Below are 22,083 nucleotides of genomic sequence, written 5' to 3'. Positions count from 1 at the left end.
ACACAGGACTCAAGGTGTGGCCTAACCAATGTTCATTTCCTGTGTCTTATTGCCACTTTGCTTATTTGTGCTGCATTCCTAATGAATGTGCAGAAGACACCTGTAACCTGATGGAAGTGAGAAGTGGTGCTCAAGGTTGCTTTAAATCCTTTGACTAAATTTCTTGATATCAACAGTGCTACAAGTGAAGTGTAATGTCCTCTGCACTAACAAAACCTTTCTTCTTGAGGGCAAAAATTATTGACACAGATGTTCAAAGTGTGGGGATTATCTGGTGGTGCTGAGCTTACTGGAGAGGGTCAGGGGGATGGTTCAGGTAGAAGTGGTAATTGTGGAGCTCAGACTGTGAAGTGAGGGAGAAATTGAATGAAACTGTGAAGACAGGGAGAGTTTGAGTGAGATTCAACAAGGACAAGTGTAGAGTCTTGTGCCTGGGAAAGAACAGCCCAGGTATCAGTGCAGGTTGGGGACTGACCTGTTGGAGAGAAGTGAAGGGGAAAAGGACCTGGGGGTCCTGGTGGATGGGAGCTTGACCATGAGCCAGCAATGTGCTCTTGTGGCCAAGAAGGCCAGTGCCATCCGGAGGTGGATTAGAAGGACTGTGGTTAGTTGCTCAGAGCCACATCCAGCCTGGCCTTCAGAACCTCCAGGGATGAGGCTTCCACCAACTGCCTGGGCAACCTCTTCCAATGTCTCACCACCCTCATGATGAAGAACTTCTTCCTAACATCCAATCTGAATCTACCCATTTCTAGTTTTGCTCCATTCCCCCCAGTCCCATGACTACCTGACACCCTACAAAGTCCCTCCCCAGGATGTGTCATGTAGGCAAGCTGTTTCCAGCACAAGTTGGACCTACATAGCATTGGTCTGTGTGGGAGCAGGCTGCTGTCAGTCTTTGCTGTCCAGACACACAAGGCATTTTTCTTTTGTGGCTTTTGTTTACTTCCTTTGAGATTTCATCTTTGTTCTTACTGCAGAAGCTAACCAGACTTTTTATTATCATCCTCACTTGGTGTTGCTTCCTTTACATCTAATTAACCTAGTTTTTAAACCAAGGTTTATATGCTTGTACTCTCCAGCCGTTCTGGTTGGAGCCCATTGGCTAACTTCTGTCAAATTTGGCAGGGTCTGTGGAGAGTGGGAATGAGGTTGGGAGACAGAAGCAGTGCATGGGATGAAGGGAATCTTGGCTGTGAGATTCTGTGCCGCTCTTCTGCTTGCCCCAGCAGCTGGCTGGTGTGTGTGCTCTCCAGATGCAGCAGTCAGTAAGCACTTGGAAGGAGCTTTAGTTGACCTGTGGTTTGACTAAATGGCAACTGAAGGTCTAGCTGAGCCTCACAGCTGTGAAGGTGGAGAACAGGGATGAGAAGATAAATGCCAAGAACCAAGAAAAAGGATTGTAGCAGACATGGGAGAGGAAGGCCTGTGGCTATCTAGCCTCCATGCAGGGACTGGGACAGAAGGCACGGTGTGAATTTTTGGGTTGGATTCACTGTAAAATCAGTGAAACTCTTGCTGCTTCAATCTTGCATGTATGTTGCCTTTTCCTTCCTGGTGACTTTCAGGCTGAGGTCTAGAAGAGCAGACATTTTGGAGGCTGTTGCTTTAAGTTTATCATGCTGTTCTGACAAGCTTTCCTTTTGGGGTTGAGATGTCAGTCTCCAACAACAGAGGCACTTCTGGCACTTGATAAATATTGCTTTTAGAAGTGACTACAAAGATAGCACAATGACAAGGAGAGTAGGAATGGAAAAATGTGGAGATAAACTTCTTTTATGAAATTTGTCTCTGGGCTGTCTGACTTCAGGTACCTGCTGATTGTCTGAGGTGTCTTCCATATGGGAAGTGCTGAGAATGATAGAGGCTGTCAAACACCTTCCTGCAGGGCTGGTGAGGGGTAGAAGGGGACAAGGAGGAGCAGGATGTCTTTTATATGTGTTCTTCAGCAATAGGATCAATTGTGTTTGCTTTTCACTGAATCAACCAGGTTGGTGATGACCTCAGAGTTCATCAAGTCCAACCTATTACCTAATACCCAACACCTCCTGACTAACTAAACCATGGCTCCAAGTGCCACATCCAATCCCTTTTTGAACACTTCCAGTGATGGTGACCCCATCACCTCCCTGGGTAGCACATTCCTATGGCCAGTAACTCTTTCTATGAAGAACTTCTTCCTAACATCCAGTCTAAACTTCCCCTGGTGCAGCTTAAGACTGTGTCCTCTTATTCTGGTGCTGGTTGCCTGGGAGAAGAGACCAATCCCCACCTGGCTACAACCTCCCTTCAGGTAGTTGGAGAGAGCAAGAAGGTCTCCCCTGAGCCTCCTCTTCTCCAGGCTAAACAACCCCAGCTCCCTCAGCCTCTCCCTCCCCAGCCTCGTTGCCCTTCTCTGGACACGTTCAATATCTCAATGTCCTTCTTCAATTTTCTTCATCTTAAGACAGGTAGTAACCTTCTTGGAAGCCACAGTGCATTTACTATAAAATATTTTGGGTGCAAGGTTCATTTTTTTTTTTTAAGGAGTGTTTGTTTCAAGAAGCTCAAAGGGTTGTGCCTTTTAAATTAGACAAGTCTCTTCTGTTTGATCAGCTTCTGTGGCTTCCACTGATCCAGAAGACAGTTGTTAGAGCTGTTGCTCAGAATCACTTCTGAGGGACATTACTGAACTGTCCCAAGTGTGATCTCCAGTCATGGCAGAACTCTGCTGTGTGCAGATGCAAGTAGATCCCTGCATTATCTTAATTCTCCTGCCCTCCTAATACATATCTGAAATGAATCCCACAGATTGTTTATCTTTGTTTGTCGTCAATATGCAATCCCCAGTAAGACTCAAAGTGTCTTTGAGCTCTCCTGCTCCTTGCCGTGTATGGCACAATAAACTGCCCAAATTTGGTCAAATATTTTTAGCCACTTAGTCATATGTCTTTTAATGTGCTGCATATGTAAGCTTTTGATTCACTTAGCAACGGTATTTTTTCTGTCTCTTGCCAGTTTTTTCTTATGCATACTCAACAAATGGGCAGGGATTGTGCTGTATGAACAACCAGATGGTCTTCTAATAGTGCTCATCAACTTTTCAGATATCTTTATTTCACAGAGGATGGATGTATGGAGGATTTTAAGGTACTCACGTGGGCCATATATTGAAATGAAATATGAAGTGGTGATCTGGCCTTCTTGCTTTAGCAGTGCTGATCAACTTGAAGGTATCAGAGTATAGTATCATAGTATCAGTCAGGGTTGGAAGGGACCACAAGGATCATCTAGTTCCAACCCCCCTGCCATGGGCAGGGACACCCCACACTACAGCAGGCTGGCCACAGCCTCATCCAGCCTGGGCTTAAACACCTCCAGGGACGGGGCCTCAACCACCTCCCTGGACAACCCATGCCAGGGCTTCACCACTCTCATGCTGAAGAACTTCCTCCTCACATCCAGCCTGAATCTCCCCACCTCCAGCTTCATTCCATTCCCCCTAGTCCTACCACTACCTGAGATCCTCAAAAGTCCCTGCCCAGCCTTCCTGTAGGCCCCCTTCAGATACTGGAAGGCCACAATTAGGTCTCCTGGGAGCCTTCTCTTCTCCAGACTGAACAGCCCCAACTCCTTCAGTCTGTCCTCATAGGAGAGGAGCTCCAGCCCTCTGATCATCCTCGTGGCCCTTCTCTGAACACCTTCCAGCACCTCCAGATCCCTCTTGTAATAGGGGCTCCAGAACTGGACGCAGTACTCCAGGTGGGGTCTCACCAGAGCTGAGTAGAGGGGGAGAATCACCTCCCTTGCCCTGCTGGCCACACTTCTCTTGATGCAGCCCAGGATCTGATTGGCTTTGCAGGCTGCAAGTGCACATTGAGAGCTCATGTTGAGCTTCTCATCCCCCAGCACCCCCAAGTCTCTCTCCTCAGGGCTGCTTTCCAGCCAGTCACTGCCCAGCCTGGATTTGTGCCTGGGATTGCCTTGACCCAGATGCAGGACCATGACCTTGGTCTTGTTGAACCTCATGAGGTTGGCTTGTGCCCACTTCTCCAGCCTGTCAAGGTCCCTCTAGATGGCATCCCTTCCCTCCAGCATGTCTGCTGCACCACACAGCTTGGTGTCATCAGCAAACTTGCTGAGGGTGCACTCAACGCCACTGTCCATGTCATTGACAAAGATATCTATCTTTATTTCACAGGTGATGAATTTATAGAGGATTTTAAGATTCTCAAGTGTGCCACCCATTGAAATGAAATATTAGAAGAGGTGTATTTTCAGTGTATTTTCAGTGTTTACTGATAATAAATTGATTTTCCTTATAATGAACTGGTATATATTATGATATAGATAGGATAGCAATTGTCAGGCAAATTCAGTATCCTGACAATCTGGCTGTATGGCATATGTAAAGCATGGCTGGGTTAATGTTACTGTTTAGTCAGGCTAACAGAGCACTGGAGCAGGCTCACCAGACAGGTTGTGGAGTCTCCTGTGGAGACTTTCAAGAGCCACCTGGATGCATTCCTGTGTGACCTGCAATAGACTATGGCCCTGCTCTGGCAGGGGGGTTGGACTCAGTGATCTCCAGAGGTCCCTTCCAACCCGTGACATCCTGTGATCTGTTTCTTGAGTTTGTTTTCATTCTGAAGCGTGGTGTGATGCTTTGCATTGTTCCTTTTCCTTTCAGTGAGAACATGACTTTCAGAAAGAGGCCTTTCTTTTCTTCCAGAGGTTGTTCTCCGCATAGAAGCATTGCACACTGATCACAGTATTATCAAGGTTGGAAGAGACCTCAAAGATCGTCAAGTCTAACCTGTCACCACAGACCTCATGACTAAACCATGGCACCAAGTGCCACATCCAATCCCCTCTTGAACACCTCCAGGGACAGTGACTCCACCACCTCCCTGGGCAGCACATTCCAATGGCAAACAACTCCCTCAGTGAAGAACTTTCTCCTCACCTCCAGCCTAAACTTCCCCTGGCACAGCTTGAGACTGTGTCCTCTTGTTCTGGTGCTGGTTGCTTGAGAGAAGAGACCAACCCCCTCCTGGCTACAACCCCCCTTCTGGTAGTTGTAGAGAGCAATAAGGTCTCCCCTGAGCCTCCTCTTCTCCAGGCTAAACAACCCCAGCTCCCTCAGCCTCTCTTCACAGGGCTGTGCTCAAGGCCTCTCCCCAGCCTTGTTGCCCTTCTCTGGACACGTTCAAGTGTCTCATTGTCCTTCTTAAACTGAGGGCCCCAGAACTGGACACAGGCCTCAAGGTGTGACCTAACCAGTGCAGAGTCCAGAGGCACAATGACTTCCCTGCTCCTGCTGGCCACACTATTCCTGATACAGGCCAGGATGCCATTGGCCTTCTTGGCCACCTGGGCACACTGCTGGCTCAGGTGGCTGTGAATCAGCATCCCCAGGTCCCTTTCTGTTTGGCAGCTCTCCAGCCACTCCGACCCCAGCCTGTAGCTCTGCATGGGGTTGTTGTGGCCAAAGTGCAGCACCCGGCACTTGGATTTGTTGAATGCCATCCTGTTGGACTCTGCCCATCTGTCCAGACAGTCGAGGTCCCTCTGCAGAGCCCTTCGGCCCTCTAACTGATCTACATCTGCTCCTAACTTGGTGTCATCTGCAAATTTGCTGATGACTGACTCAATCCCCTTATCCAGATCATCAGTGAAGATAATGATGATGATCAGTGGAACAAACTGAAGACAATATGTTTGAGGAAATTGTAGTCTTTATTGTTAGAGGATGTTCATCCATTACTTTATTCAATGAATTGCTGAGTTTTAGGGATGGGTATGACTAAAAGGATAATTTTTAAAAAAAAAAAATCTTTTAGGAAGGTGGTTTTCAAGTAAACCTGGTAAGGTAGGAAGGCTTAGGAATATTTTTCACTCCAGAATGTGCTTTTCAGTTAAAAAAACCTGCAAAGCAAACAATGCAAGCAGTGTGCTGCAGTGTCAGGGCAGCCCAGCTGCAGGTCTGTAGATGAGCAAGCCCAGATGAGAGTCGTTGTTAAAACAGTTCTCTGTTGCATTCTAAACAAAGCCTGAAGTTTGTACCTAAGTAGAGCAGATGGGGTCAGAGAGGGACAATTTTTTGCTATTTTTGTTTGGCTGGCTAAAGGGAGCAGTAGCACAGATCCCTCGTGGTGTAGCTGTTGCCTCAGCACTGGAGAACAGAGAAGTACTTGAGTCCTGTGTCCAGTTCTGGGGCCCTCAGTTTAGGAAGGAGGTTGACTTGCTGGAACAAGTCCAGAGAAGGGCAACAAAGTTGGTGAGGGGTTTGGAACACAAGCCCTATGAGGAGAGACAGATGGAGCTGGGGTTGCCTGGCCTGGAGAAGAGGAGGCTCAGGGGAGACCTTATTGCTCTCCACAACTCCCTGAAGGGAGGTTGTGGACAAACAGAGGTTGGTCTCTTCTCCCAGGCAACCAGCACCAGAACAAGAGGACACAGTCTCAAGCTGTGTCAGGGGAGGTTTAGGCTGGAGGTCAGGAGGAAGTTCTACACAGAGAGAGTGATTGCCCATTGGAATGGGCTGCCTGGGGAGGTGGTGGAGTCACCATCACTGGAGGTGTTCAGGACGAGACTTGATAGGGTGCTTGGATGCATGGTTTAGTTGAATAGGTGGTGTTGGATGATAGGTTGGACACAATGATCTTGAAGGCCTTTTCCAACCTGGTTCATTCTATTCTAAAGTTTCTGAATTCATTTTGCAGGTCACAATTGCTTAAGTAAGGCAATCTGTCATAGTGAAGCACTATGCAATTTTCAGTCTATATTGCTGTAGAAGTTTTCTGAAAAGGCAAATGTATGCCACAGCTGCAGGCATACTGCTCTGGAAGGATTTAGGACCCAAACAGTAAAAGTTTGTATTTCAGCCCTCTACTTTTGTAGCATTGTTGATTTATTAAGCCAAAAAATTAATGCCAGTCTTGTGGGATCTAGCTGTTTTGAGCCCTTGCTGTCCTGAAAGGCAGAGTGACTTTTCTCTCTGTTGCTCTGCCCTTTTAAGGGCAGCAGTATGGAAGTTGGCAAGAAAACTCCCTGAGCACCCTTGTGAGAAAACTAGTCAAACGCAGGGAAGGAAAGCAAAACAGGAGCCAGGCAAGATGGAGACCTGGAGACTTGCAGTAGTTCTACATCTGGGCAGTGCTGTTTGGTTGCTAATTAAGAGCTGTGCACAAATTGTAACACTTCTGCAAAGTGGCAGGTGGGTAACTAAGTTTGCAAGCATCAGTGATTAGTAGACTCGTAAAAGGCTATGGTGGTACAGAATATGCTGCAGTGGAAAGCAGCAGGGGGTCGTTCAAATGTAATGTAGCATCCCCTTCCCCCCCCCCATTCCTTGGTCTCAACTGCATGCTAGTGAAAATCACATTATAGTATTGTTTTCCTAACTGCTCCTCATCTCTTGGTCACAACAGTTCTGCTTGGTGGTGTGGCTGTTTATTGGATTGCAATATCCACTCAAGTGACTCAGCCAGGTCTGGGATGGAGCTGAGGGCCTGGGGGCTTTATAAAGGGAACCACTGTGTACCAGAGAGCAGGGTTGTGGTGGGGGTTGTAAATGGCTTCTCAGAAAGCCAGCACAAATTTACCTGAGGAAATCATATTTGTTGGTTTTGCTAAACCCTGTTTGAATCTGTTTACTTAAGGACTTTCTACAAATCTGTAACAGCTGCTGCTTTTCTCTCAAAATTCTTCCTGTCCTGCAGTCAAACTCCAACAAAACCCTGTGCCCTGCTCAGACCTGGAAATCCATTCCCCAGAAGCGTTGCCTGAAGATACACAATGATGTAGAACAGCTTTGACCTGAACTTACTTCTTAAATCTCTTTCTTTGTAGGCTTGTATAGATGATAACGTAGATATGGTGAAATTTCTGGTGGAAAATGGAGCAAATATTAACCAACCAGATAATGAAGGCTGGATACCTCTACATGCAGCTGCTTCCTGTGGATATCTTGATATAGCAGAGTAAGACTTTTTTTTCCTCTATTTTTGCAATACATGTATTTTGCTAATACATTGGTAGAGGGGGCTCTAGAAGCAGATGGCATTCTTCAGTTGTCTTTTGTGGTTGCCTCTGAGTATGCAGTGAGAGAGGATGGTTTTATATGTCGTGTATTGGGTGTGAAGCCTGCTGCGTGCAGAACTGTTGATGCTTTGCCTTTTCTCTTCCTAATTTTCTCACCTTGTAGCTTAGGGAGCTGTAAGATGTAAACATTTGAGACTGTTCATGACTGTCCAATTATTTATTTTTCTTTTAATTATTTTCTTCTGTAGGGGGGGGGATCTAATAAATGTTGATCAATAGCTGAGGGGCAAAAGGGAGGCGACAGTTTCTGCTCGCTTGCTCCCTGGGATAGGACAAGGGGCAATGGATAGAAACTCCAGCACAGGAGGTTCCACCTCAACATGAGGAAGAACTTCTCCACTGTGAGGGTCACAGAGCACTGGGACAGACTGCCCAGAGAGCTTATGGAGTCTCCTGTAGAGACTTCCAAGCCCCATCTGGATGTGTTTCTGTGTGACCTGTGCTGGATTCTCTGCTCCTGCTCTGGCAGTGGGGTTGGACTTGATGATCTCTGGAGATCCCTTCCAACCCCTAACACCCTGAGAGCCTGTGATAAAAATTTTGTTATGGGGAGTGGTGCACAGGGAGAAGAAATTTGCATTTTATTAGTAGACTGAAACATTAGAATGGGATAAGTTTATGTATAGGAGATCAATTTTGTGATTTTGTTTGTGTGGTCTTGAAACTTCTCTTTTTCAGGTGTGGTATGAAGTGGTGACTCTAACTAATTCTTTTGGCCATGGAGCAAAATCTTACAGTCAAATGCCTGTTAAGGTATTAACTAAAGCTTCCTCAGTACCAAATTCCAGTAGCAGTTTTGTTGTTTTTCTTGAAGCCTGTTGAGGGCCCCTGAGGAAGATCTGTTCAAATCAATTTCTTGTTCAGAGGTTGTCTATTTCGATGTGAAATAATGATTGCTTTGAGAAACTGTGTAACATATGTTGTTGAGCATGCTGCTCTGCAGTAAAGGCAACAAGAGTAATTCTAAAGACCCTTTGGGTAAACACAGACTTCAGTTAATTCTGCTAAACTCAGCGTGAGTGAGTGTAAAACATAAAGTAGTTGGATAAAGCCTGCAGTAGGGTTTCAGCATATAATTATGTTGCTGCACTAATTGCAGTGGTGAAATATGGAACTTTTACCTTGAGAAGATCATGTATTGATGAGTTTTGGAGGCTTAACTCCTTGAATCTTAAGGGAATGGAGACATTTTTGCAGACTTTTATATTACTTTCACTGGGGAAAAAAATTTCCCTGGGTGTTCATAGAAATTTTTATACATTCTTGAAGTGGGGCACTGTGTGACTAACAGCTCCTGTAATCTGCCTTGCTGCACTCTGCAGATGCTTGATGCTGTAATGATGCTGTAATCTCTCTTGCATGCACACTGGAAGTGTTTACTTGTTAGCTATACTATGAGAAGCATTTCCCTCCAAACTGAGATAACAGAAGCCTTTCTTCAGCTTAGTGGAGGTGAAACACATACCCTTCTTGTTTCCACAATAGGAAACAGATTGCAAAGATGTTCCTGGTTTGGTTTTGCAGCCTAACGTAGGCCAGTGTTCACAGAAGGAAGATGATGCCCATTGCCAACAGGACAGATTTTCACTATTGACATGAGTATCAGAAATGTAGAGTACCACTTAAGACTTATCATCTGTTGTGTTTTTTTCCTCTCAGCCTGGGACAGGACCCTGTCTGCACATTTTCTACAGATACTTTTAAAGAAAGTAGATTAGTGAACTATAATTCTGTGGGATGTGGAACATTAAGCTGTGGGAGGAGCAGTGTTTTTTAGGGTATTGGGGGGGTGTTGGAAGAAATTTCCCCATAGAATAGAATAAAGCAGGTTGGAAAACATCTTCAAGCTATCACATCCAACCTATCTTCCAACACCACCTAATCAACTAAACCATGCAACTAAGCACCCTATCAAGCCTCCTCCTGAACACCTCCAATGATGGTGACTCCACCACCTCCCCAGGCAGCCCATTCCAATGGGCAATCACTCTCTCTGTGTAGAACTTCTTCCTAACCTCCAGCCAAACCTTCCCCTGGCACAGCTTGAGACTGTGTCCTCTTGTTCTGGTGCTGGGTGCCTGGGAGAAGAGACCAACCTCTGCCTGTCTACAACCTCCCTTCAGTTACTTGTAGAGAGTTGTAGAGATGAGAAGGATAATCTGACCTGAATGAAGCAATATTTATATCTGATGAGGCCCACAGAGTTTAGATCTTCTTCAGACTGCTGCTCCAGGAGCTCAACTTCAAATAATTTACAAAACTGATAGCAGAATTTGCAGCTGAGACAAAACTGGAGGAAGATGGGAGAATGAGGCAATAAATTACCAGACCTTAGAAATATGACTTCTGTTTGGCACACAGTTCAGACTGCATCACAGTATCACCAAGGTTGGAAGAGACCTCAAAGATCATCAAGTCCAACCTGTCACCACAGACCTCATGACTAGACCATGGCACCAAGTGCCACATCCAATCCCCTCTTGAACACCTCCAGGGATGGTGACTCCACCACCTCCCTGGGCAGCACATTCCAATGGCAAATGACTCTCTCTGTGAAGAACTTTCTCCTCATCCCCAGCCTAAACTTCCCCTTGATGCAGCTTGAGACCGTGTCCTCTTGTTCTGCTGCTGGTTGCCTGGGAGAAGAGACCAACCCCCATCTGGCTACAACCACCCTTCAGGTAGTTATAGAGAGCAATGAGGTCTCCCCTGAGCCTCCTCTTCTCCAGGCTAAACAATCTCAGCTCCCTCAGCCTCTCCTCACAGGGCTGTGCTCCAGACCCCTCCCCAGCCTTGTTGCCCTTCTCTGGACATGGTCAAGTGTCTCAGTGTCCTTCTTAAACTGAGGGGCAGTCCTCAAGGTGTGGCCTAACCAGTGCAGAGTACAGGGGTACAATGACTTCCCTGCTCCTGCTGGCCACACTATTCCTGATACAGGCCAGGATGCCATTGGCCTTCTTGGCCATCCAGCATCTGCATCTTACTTGGGAATCATGAGAATGCGTTTGCATGTTTCTCTGGCTGAATCTGATAAGTTTCTTTCTGAACACTAAATTTTCTGGTTCATGGATGGGAGCTTTTAATTTAGGTGAATTATGAAGCACACACAGTTCTGAAGAGGCAGCAGCTGGTAGCTTGTCATCTTCTTGCCCTGTGCAATATGGATTAGCAATTTTGCACAGGACATCCATTAATTTCCTGTTTTCTTGCAAGGTTGTGGTTATTAATTGTAGTGTGGTGGGTTGAAAATTTCCCCCCAATATAAAATTGCCAGAGTGGCTCAGTGGAAGCAAATTAAGCTGTATTCACAAGCATAACTACAGTCTAGAAATTTAGTCTACAGTCTAGAATTTAACACACTTGGATGTATTCAATCTCATGCCCTTGGACTCTGCCCATCTGTCCAGCCTGTCGAGGTCTCTCTGCAGAGCCTCTCTACCCTCCAGCAGATCAACTCCTGCCCCCAGCTTGGTGTTGTCAGCAAATTTACTGGTGATGGACTCAATGCCCTCATCCAGATCATCAATAAAGATGTTAAAGAGCACAGGGCCCAGCACTGATCCTTGGGGCACACCACTAGTGCCTGGCCACCAGCTGGATGCGGCACCATTCACCACCACTCTCTGGGCTTGTCACTCCAGCCAGTTCCTAACCCAATGCAGTGTGCTCCTGTCCAACCCATGGGCTGATAGTTAGGCTTTTGTGGAGGAAAAAAAAAACCCGACCCAACCCTTTGTGCAGTAGATACTGAATGTGAGGAACAGGACAAGGGAGAGTGGATATAAACTCTAGCACAGGAGGTTCCACCTCAACATGAGGAGGAACTTCTTCACTGTGAGGGTCACAGAACACTGGAACAGGCTGCCCAGAGGGGTTGTGGAGTCTCCTTCTCTGGAGACATTCCAGCCCTGTCTGGCTGCATTCCTGTGTGACCTGTGCTGGATTCTCTGGTCCTGCTGTGGCAAGGGGGTTGGACTTGATGATCTCTGGAGGTCCCTTCCAACCCCTAACATCCTGTGAGCCTGTGAAATGTTTGCCACATGTTGCTGTAGATACTAAAATTTCTTGGGTTCAGGGGATGGGTAATCCACATGAATAAAAAAAATACAAATGCAGGATATAAATGGGATCTGGTTCAGAAAAGCCATTCAAGTAGTTGGAGACTACAGAGGTGTTACAAGAGTATTAGTATGTGTTTGCACCAGTTTTACTCTTCTTGATGATGTGCTCACTTTTAGAGGCAGGTTCAGGTGGTAAATGGATACCTAAGAATGGTTGCTTTTATGTTGGGGAGGCTTGTTTGATACATGTAGTTACATAGACCCTAAGGCTTAGCATGACTTCAGAGTGCTCCTTCTTTATTTTCCAGGTTTCAAAGGCTGAAGCATATGATTATAGTTAGACAATAAGTTTTTAAGGTCAGAGCAACCTCCCTTGGATCACTTAAGAAGAGAATAGAATCCTGACCAAATCTGCTGCTCTAAAACCTAGCTCACATGCTTCCCTTCCTGCCCAGCGTTTCCTATATTGTATCCCCTCCTTCCCCTGATGTTTACAGGTGACTTGAAAAGGCTGGTGTCTAACCACTGCCTTGCTGCTGCTGCCCATCTGCTTTTCCCGGCTCCAGACACCTGAAAGTGAATGCAGTCAAACTCGTTTGCTGAACCCTCGGCAAGCCATTGTCCCAGGATCTCTCTATTTTAGTAACAGTCCATTATGATTAAATGAGTGATTATAGTCTGGTGTCTGGAGGAGAGGCAGTGCTGCAAACCTGTGGTTGCATACACAGATGCTCAGGGATGGGTGGTTTATTCGTAGGTCTAATTACCTCGTGGAGGCTGCTGCAGGTACTGGATGATGACTCCTGCCTGTGGTAGAAGGATGGGACCAGTGCTCATTTGGCAGCAGCTAGTAAAGGGAATTCAGTGCCATTTCACAATATGCTTAATGTGATTTAACTTGGGACTGCTCCAGACACAGGCACTCCTTCCCTCCTGTTTTTCCCTGTCCTCTGCATGCTTTTAGCCTTTCCTCTTGCATTTCTAATGATCACACAGCAATGTGGGAACTAGTAGTGAACACTGGCCTTCAGGGCCTTTGGAGGGTTTTATTCTCTTTTGGATCAGTGAGCTGATCTAACTTGCTGGCAGCAGTTGGCATAAATGCATGCCTATGGAGGGAAAAAAAGGAGGTCTGGAATGTTTTTCCAGAAACCTGGCTGTAGAGAGCTGCTTGTGCTGAGATGGAGTCCTTTCCGTCTCCCACTTAATGACTGTGGACCATCTGGTGCTGTTGAATGTTCCTCCATGATATCCAAGGGTGGTGGTGCCACAAAATACATTTCAAAGTAGACATTTCTAATACATTTCTCTCTCAGTTTTAATATCTTGGTCATCAGAAGCCATCCCTTAGTGTTTTTAATCTGAAATCTTTTGCTGTAACCCATTATCTGACCTTCCAGTCTCTGAAGGGGGCTAAAAGAAAGCTGGGGAGGGATTTTTGAGGGTGTCAGGGAGTGATAGGACTGGGGGGAGTGGAGCAAAACTAGAAATGGGTAGATTCAGATTGGATGTTAGGAGGAAGTTGTTCCCCATGAGGGTGGTGAGAGACTGGCACAGGTTGCCCAGGGAGGTGGTGGAAGCCTCATGCCTGGAGGTTTTTCAGGCCAGGCTGGATGTGGCTGTGAGCAACCTGCTGCAGTGTGAGGTGTCCCTGGCCATGGCAGGGGGGTTGGAACTGGATGCTCCTTGAGGTCCCTTCCAACCCTGACAATACTATGATGATTGTAATGCAAGACATCATTTAGGCAAAGCAGAGTGACAAAAACGTTAGGGATGGCTCCCATCTTCTTTATCTTTCTTCTCAGTTACATTTTTAACTGAGTATGGAGTGATGTTATTAGGGTTACATTCAGAAATGGATCATTGGGGGATAATCAGGAGTTTGGATTAGTGAATGACAAGATGAACTTGTTGGTCTGATGCTAACTTGGTTTAGAGTGTGGTCTAATGACAAATGCTACAAAGTAAATGAATGTTCTTGTCAGGGTTCAAGAAGTGACTTTACACAAGGAAATGTTAATTGGAGGAGTGGATTTCAAGTTTAAAGCACCAAAGATTAAACTTGATGCAAACCACTCAGAAAACGAGGATTTCAGAGGGATGTATTATAAAATAAGCCACATGACAAAAGGAAAGGAAAGTAGGGAAAAGAGATTTATTTCCAGTCAAAGAATAGCTCTTCTTCTACTTTAGTACTAGTAAAGATGCAGTGTTTGTTTTGAGAGGTGTGGAGGGGTCACAGCAGGCATTGGGAGATTGTTTGTTAATTTATTTCCTTCCTTGCTTCTTCCTGGGAGAAAAGATTGGGGAAAAACATTAATGAAGAGAAACTATGCAAGTACGATAGTCTCTCCCCCTCCCCAGTCAGAGGGTAATGCTCATTCTTTCTTAGCAACATGAAAGTTCCTCCTTCTCTAAATTTAGTTATCTGAAAGGATAAAGCAAAATTCCATGAGAGAAAATAGGGGAGAAACTTGGAGGAGCTCAATGAGCAACTATCAGTTGGCATTTTCTTTCCTGAGGATGCCCTGTGACAGGATACTGGATCCATGGCCAACACTAACAGGAGGAGCTTCAATAAGGCCAAGTGCCAGGTCCTATGCTTGGGGCACCACAAACCCAAGCAAGGCTATAGGTCTGGGGCAGTGTGGCTGGAGAGCTGCTGGCAGAAAGGGACCTGGAGCTGCTAATGGACATGCAACTGAAGAGGAGCCAGCAGTGTGCCCAGGTGGCCAAGAAAGCCAAAGGTATCCTGGCTGGGATCAGCAATGCTGTGTCCAGCAGGAGCAGGGAGGGGATTGTCCCCTGGGACTCTGCTCTGGTGAGGCCACACCTGTAGTATTGTGTCCAGTTTTTGGCACCTCAATCCAAGAGATGTGGAGGTGCTGGAGCCAGTGCAGAGGAGGGCAAGGAAGCTGTGAAGGGCCTGGAGAATAAATCTGATGAGGAGTGACTGAAGGAGCTGGGGATGGTTAGTGTGAAAGAGAGGAGGCTGAGGGGAGACCTCATGGCTGTATACCAATACCTGAAAAAGAGGTTGTGGAGAGGCTGCTGCTGGTCTCTTCTCACTGGTAATTAGTGACAGAACAAGAGGGAATGGCCTCAAGTTGCCACTGGGTAGCTTTAGACTGGACAGTAGGAAATATTTTTTCAGGGCAAGAATGGTCAGGCATTGGAATGTGCTGCCCAGGGAGGTGGTTGAGTCCCCAAGCCTGGATGTGTCTCAAGGTGGTTTGGATGTGGTGCTTGGGGCTATGGTTTAGGGGTGCCCCTTGTAGAGCAGGGTTCTGGGTTGGACTTAGTGATCCTCAGCGTCATTTCCAACCATTCATTGGTGATTTTTCAGGGATAAATGATCTTGTGGAAAACAGCTGCTTGCTTTTTTTTTTTTTTTTTAATATGCTTTAGTAGTTCATTGGAGCTAATGAAAAGCCAAGGGAATTGTGGGTAAGGTGAAGCTAAGAGCAGTTTAATTTTTGGCTGAAAAAGAATTTGAAAGTGCAGCTCATGGCTAAAAAAGTAAAACAAACCATCCTGCTTTGAGGGTTATGGCTGGACAGATGGGCAGAGTCCAAGGGCATGAGATTGAACACATCCAAGTGCCAGGTTCTGCACATTGGCCACAGCAACCCCATGCAGTGCTACAGGCTGGGGTCAGAGTGGCTGGAGAGCAGCCAGGCAGAGAGGGACCTGGGGGTACTGGTTGATGGTAGGCTGAACATGAGCCTGCAGTGTGCCCAGGCAGCCAGGAGGGCCAATGGCATCCTGGCCTGTATCAGGAACAGTGTGGCCAGCAGGAGCAGGGAGGTCATTCTGCCCCTGTATGCTGCACTGGTTAGGCCACACCTTGAGTCCTGTGTCCAGTTCTGGGCCCCTCAGTTTAGGAAGGATATTGACTTGCTGGAAGGTGTCCAGAGAAGGGCAACAAAGTTGGTGAGGGGTTTGGAGCACAAGCCCTATGAGGAGAGGCTGAGGGATCTGAGGTTGCTTAGCCTGGAGAAGAGGAGGCTCAGGGGTGACCTTATTGCTCTCTACAACTACTTTAAGGGAGGTTGTATCCAGGCAGATGTTGGTCTCTTCTCCCAGGCACCCAGCACCAGAACAAGAGGACACAGTCTCAAACTGCACCAGGGGAAGTTTAGGCTGGAGGTGAGGAGGAAGTTCTACACAGAGAGAGTGATTGCCCATTGGAATGGGCTGCCTGGGGAGGTGGTGGAGTCACCATCATTGGAGGTATTCAGGAGGAGACTTGATAGGGCGCTTGGTTGCATGGTTTAGTTGATTAGGTGGTGTTGGATGATAGGTTGGACACGATGATCTTGAAGGTCTCTTCCTGCCTGGTTTATTCCATTCATGGGAAAGATCTTGCCACTTGTCATGGCCTCATCAACTAATTCAGGATTGCTGTTTTAGAGGGGGACAGATTCTTAGACTGTGAAATGTATGGAGTTGTTAGTGCCATTAAGTATTGGAGGTACTAGTTTTTCCCTTAGCTGATTTAAAAATAGTTTAATTCACTGTGGAGTTGGCTTTGAGTTATTTTCTAGGAGAAAATGCATGAGGGATGTAGTTTCAGGATTCAGTATTCCTAAGGTTGGAAGGGACCTCAAAGAGTTTGTCACCTCTGAGCCTCTCAGCTTTTATTTTCTGTCAGCCTTTCCTTGAGTGTTTGTCTATTATGAGTTTGACCCTGTTCTGCCATGTACAGTAGAATTTCTAATGACACTAAAGCAACTATGACCTACTTACCCTTTCTTAACAACTGTGCCTTTTGTTGGCTACCCTAAACTACGTCATTTTGTGCAAATGATCCTGATCTGGGTGTATTTTTCTGTCTTATCCCTGATGGAGGCAGGATAAAATCTGCTTCAGTTCTTGCACTTGCGGGTGCTGGTGGAGGAAAAGCTCAACAGGAGCCAGCAGCGAGCACTTGCAGGCCAGAAAGCCAACCAGAGCCTGGGCTGCAGCAAGAGAAGTGTGGCCAGCAGGGACAGGGAGGGGATTCTTCTCCTCTACTCTGCTCTCCTGAGACCCCACCTGGAGCTCTGTGTCCAGTTCTGGAGCCTCAGTTACAGGAAGGATCTGGAGGTGCTGGAAGGTGTCCAGAGAAGGGCCACGAGGATGAGCAGAGGGCTGGAGCACCTCTCCTATGAGGACAGACTGAAAGGGTTGGGGTTGTTCAGGCTGGAGAGGAGAAGGCTCCCAGGAGGAGCTGGGGAGGGACTTTTGAGGGTGTCAGGGAGTGACAGGACTGGGAGGAATGGAGCAAAACTAGAAATGGGTAGATTGAGATTGGATGTTAGGAAGAAGTTGTTCCCCCTGAGGGTGGTGAGAGACTGGCACAGGTTGCCCAGGGAGGTGGTGGAAGCCTCATGCCTGGAGGTTTTTGCAGCCAGGCTGGATGTGGCTGTGAGCAACCTGCTGTAGTGTGAGGTGTCCCTGCCCACGGCAGGGGGGGGTTGGAACTGGATGCTCCTAGAGGTCCCTTCCAACCCTGACAATTCTATGATTCTTCTGAGATCTATATAAATCCAGCATGTTATCTCTAGAGACATGAGGCTTCTGTGCATTGGCAGGAGTTACTTGGTTACAACTTGAATACTAAGACACAAAAATGAGGACTATAAACAGCAGGTCTGACAGGAAAAGGTGTGAAAAAAGGCATTCCTCGACACATCTGGGTTACAGATGAGGTACTACTTATAAAATTTGAATAAAGAGTAATAGTTTCTTTTTAAGAAATGTGCTTGCAAGGCAGCTCAGTGTGGACTGGACAGGCAAACAGCTGTTGGGAATTGCAGATTGATAGGTCATGAGGGGTGAGACTGAGTTCAGTACTACTGGGTGATGCTAAACCTGGCACTGTGATGAATAGAATAGTAGTGTTACTTTGTAGAGCTCATTTAGTCACTGCATCATTGCACAATATAATTACAAACAAGATAAGTTCTCTGATGTAGTGATTGTATCTATGCTGGTATCTCTTTAAGCAGAGTCAAGTAATTGATCATGCTTTGACTTTTAGTTTCCTGGTGTGGGTGCCAGCACATGGCTGCTGAAGTGAAATAAAGGTTGTTAAGTCAGGTCAATACTTACAACTTCCACTGAAATAGAAAGCTGCAGTTAAAAATCAGAATATATATATATATATATCTCAACGCTGCTCTGGGCACAAGGCAGGAGGCACAGTGAGCCGATGGTGTGATCAGCTCTTTCAGGGGAGACCTTACTGCTGTCTACAACCAGGCATGAGGCTTCCGCCACCTCCCTGGGCAACCTGTGCCAGTCTCTCACCACCCTCAGGGGGAACAACTTCTTCCTAACATCCAGTCTGAATCTACCCATTTCTAGTTTTGCTCCATTCCCCCCAGTCCTATCACTCCCTGACACCCTCAAAAGTCCCTCCCCAGCTTTCTTGGAGCCTCCTTCAGATACTGGAAGGCCACAATTAGGTCTCCTGGGAGCCTTCTCCTCTCCAGACTGAACAGCCCCAACTCTCTCAGTCTGTCCTCATAGGAGTGCAGCTCCAGCCCTCTGCTCCTCCTCGTGGCCCTTCCCTGGACACCTTCCAACACCTCCAGATCCTTCCTGTGTTAGGGGCTCCAGAACTGGACACAGAGGTCCAGGTGTGGTCTCACTGGAGCAGAGGGGGAGAATCACCTCCCCCCATCTTAAGTATTCATCTCGATGTCACTGCTCAAAATTACCACAAGAGTTGCTACAGGAAAGCAGCCTGAGCAGAGTGTGTCATGATCCGGAGTTAGGAACTGCCTGTACTCTCCTGCAGCTGCAACAAGACGTTTTTCCAACTCAGTCCTCATTTTTGCACTCCAGGGTGCAGGCTTTAAAGTGCATGAGAAAAACACTCATTCAGAAATATGTGCAGTGAGATTGACATGTGATCAGCACTTGAGAAATGCTTTTTTCTGTTTGCTTTTATTTCTTTCCTGCTGGAGGTTTTGCTTGTAGCAATCACCTTGGCGTTATTGGGCTCTGGTTCTTTTTCCTCTTCCCTTTCTTCTTGTAAATATCACAGAATCACCAAGGTTGGAAGAGACCTCAAAGCTCATAGAGTCCAGTCTGTCACCACAGACCCCATGACTAAACCATGGCACCAAGTGCCACGTCCAGTCCCCTCTTGAACACCTCCAGGGACTCCACCACCTCCCTGGGCAGCACATTCCAATGGCAAACGACTCCCTCAGTGAAGAACTTTCTCCTCACCTCCAGGCTAAACTTCCCCTGGCACAGCTTGAGACTGTGTCCTCTTGTTCTAGTGCTGGTTGCTAGAGAGAAGAGACCAACCTCTTCCTGGCTACAACCACCTTTCAGGTAGTTTTAGAGAGCAATGAGGTTTCCCCTGAGCCTCCTCTTCTCCAGGCTAAGCAACCCCAGCTCCCTCAGCCTCTCCTCACAGGGCTGTGCTCAAGGCCTCTCCCCAGCCTTGTTGCCCTTCTCTGGACACGCTCAAGTGTCTCAATGTCCTTCTTAAACTGAGGGGCCCAGAACTGAACACAGGACTCAAGGTGTGGCCTAACCAGTGCAGAGTCCAGGGGCACAATGACTTCCCTGCTCCTGCTGGCCACACTATTCCTGATGCAGGCCAGAATGCCATTGGCCTTCTTGGCCAGCTGGGCACACTGCTGGCTCATGTTCATCCTACCATCAATCAGCCCCCCCCAGGTCCCTCTTTCCCTATGCAGCTTTCTTCATCTTTCCTACTTTCCTCTTCTCAGTCACTGTTTACTTTCACCTAAACATTGCTCTGCAGCCTCTCATATGTCTTTTCTCTATAAGGACATGGTAAAATATGAAACCTCAGTTGGTTTTGTTGTGCTGTGAGTAGGAATTTTCCCTGTTCCCTCTTCACACTGTTAATGTTTAGTTGGACGCCTACAGACAAATATTTCTAGAGCTTACTGCCGCCTTCTTTCAGAGATGGCTTGGAACGCAGGAGCACTAAGATTAACCAGATACTATTATCTACACTTTGTTCTATCTTCCCCCATTCCAAGGAGGAAAACAGATGCAATTCTACTTACTGTCCTTCCTTGGACATGCGAGCTGCAGGGAGGTCAGGGATAGCCTGTGGTGTGCAGGGCTCAGGGCTATGTTGCTAACTTATGGAGTGCTGGTTTCGTAAACATAGAATCATAGAATAGTCAGGGTTGGAAGGTTTGGTTTCTACTGAGTTCTGCTTTTGCATTATTAATCTGCTTTAGTGGCTCACTCTTAACTTGTTGGTGAGAACAGCAGAGAGGAGGCCTAGTTAGAGGGGCTGAAGGAAGGTTGGGAAAGGATCATTCGTGCTTTCTGTCTGTACTGCCTTTCAAAGAATCATAGCAATGTTAGGGTTGGAAAGGACCTCAAGGAGCATCCAGTTCCAACTCCCCCTGCCATGGGCAGGGAGACCTCACACTACAGCAGGTTGCTCACAGCCACATCCAGCCTGGCTGCAAAAACCTCCAGGGATGAGGCTTCCACCACCTCCCTGGGCAACCTGTGCTAGTCTCTCCCCACCCTCATGGTGAGAATCAGGGACAAAATTTTCATGTCAGTATAGTGTTTAGAATTGAAAGAAAGTGGAGTTTGTGTAGGGGGATTCTTTCCCCCTTATTTGTAGTATCCTGCTTTGATATTCAGGGAGTATTTGACAGTTTTGAAGCAGCGATGAGTGTCTGTCAGGATGCCTTCTGTAACAGTTCCACAGGGGAGAATTGGGCTGGGTTTGCTGCTGTCTGGAGGGGCTCTTGCATGTATTGGAAGATAGGAAAAGTCTTTTCAGACTGGTGAAAATGGAAATATCCCTTCCCATTTGGCCATTTTTTCTTAAGCTATTTTTGAAGTTTTAAAACCATCTCTAGCTATCTGAAATTCTCAACTCCTGTGTTCTACAGGAGGAAATAATAAATTCGCTTGCTGAAATTGGCTGTCTTTAAATCATCACTCACACCACTCAAGGAGAAATAATTACCTAGTTTTGCCAAATGCACCTAATTGGCCTTTTGTAACTTGGTGTCCTGTGTAGCTGCTGGCTGGCTATACTGCTCCTAAGGGCAGGATTACTGTTTAGAAAGTCCCAAGAGCAAAAGATGTGTGAGTGAGAACCTTCTGCAATTTGCAAGGAAACATAACCTCAAACATTGGTGAGTTCTGTCATAATCTGACTTAAATTTAAATGCCATCACAGAAGCCTGTCTTCTCATGTCAGTCTCTGTTCAGCTCTAAGTGTTTAAAGGCAGAAGGTTGAGACACAGCAGCAACTGACAGCGTGGGACGGTGTTTTGCATAGAGACTGAATAAGACGTCCCTCTTAGTTTGACTTAATTGGTTTTGTGAATAATTTGATTTATTCTGCATTGGGCTTGAAATCCTAGAGGAGAAAGGATTCTTTCCTAGGTAAGGTTTTGCTACCAGTATTCAACATGGAACCTGCATATTTATTTTCTTCTGTAAATCATAGATTCAGGAGTAAAGACAAGTGCAAAAGTGTGTCAGCTGTGGAGAAAGGAGGATAAGGGCAGTTATCTGTAGGTCGTAATTAAAGAGGGCAATGAGATCCCCTACTGTGCAATGCCCTGTGCCCAGCAAGGTGCCCTCTGCCCAGGCAAGCAGGGCTTCTCCATGCCTTGCAAGATTGATGATCTGGATGTAGGGATGGAGTCCATCGTCATTAGTAAGTTTGCAGATGACACCAAGTTGGGAACAAGTGTTGATCTGTTAGAGGGTAGCAGAGCTCTGCAGAGAGACCTTGACAGGCTGGACAGATGGGCAGAGTCCAGCAGGATGGCATTCAACAAGTCCAAGTGCCAGGTGCTGCATTTTAGCCACAACAACCCCACACAGTGCTACAGGCTGGGGTCAGAGTGGCTGGAGAGCAGCCAGGCAGAGAGGGACCTGGGGCTACTGGTTGACAGCAGCTGAACATGATCCAGCA

At 46.7% G+C, this 22,083-nt stretch overlaps 1 protein-coding gene across 4 annotated transcripts in view; it reads left to right on the top strand.

The window, feature by feature from the left end:
• The window catches only part of PPP1R12A (protein phosphatase 1 regulatory subunit 12A), a 160,431-nt gene that overhangs the window by 53,218 nt on the left and 85,130 nt on the right, over positions 1-22,083 (top strand). For all 4 annotated transcript variants that reach the window (XM_068162428.1, XM_068162424.1, XM_068162426.1 and 1 more), the window contains exon 2: positions 7,834-7,964. In XM_068162428.1, the coding sequence (XP_068018529.1) occupies positions 7,834-7,964 (131 nt within the window). The remainder of the gene's footprint in view (positions 1-7,833; positions 7,965-22,083) is intronic.

Source organism: Melanerpes formicivorus, unplaced genomic scaffold, assembly GCF_026170545.1.
Source record: "Melanerpes formicivorus ecotype bairdi unplaced genomic scaffold, bMelFor1.0.p_v2 SCAF_64, whole genome shotgun sequence".
NCBI lineage: Eukaryota > Metazoa > Chordata > Aves > Piciformes > Picidae > Melanerpes > Melanerpes formicivorus.
This window is presented reverse-complemented; position numbering and strand designations above follow the sequence as displayed.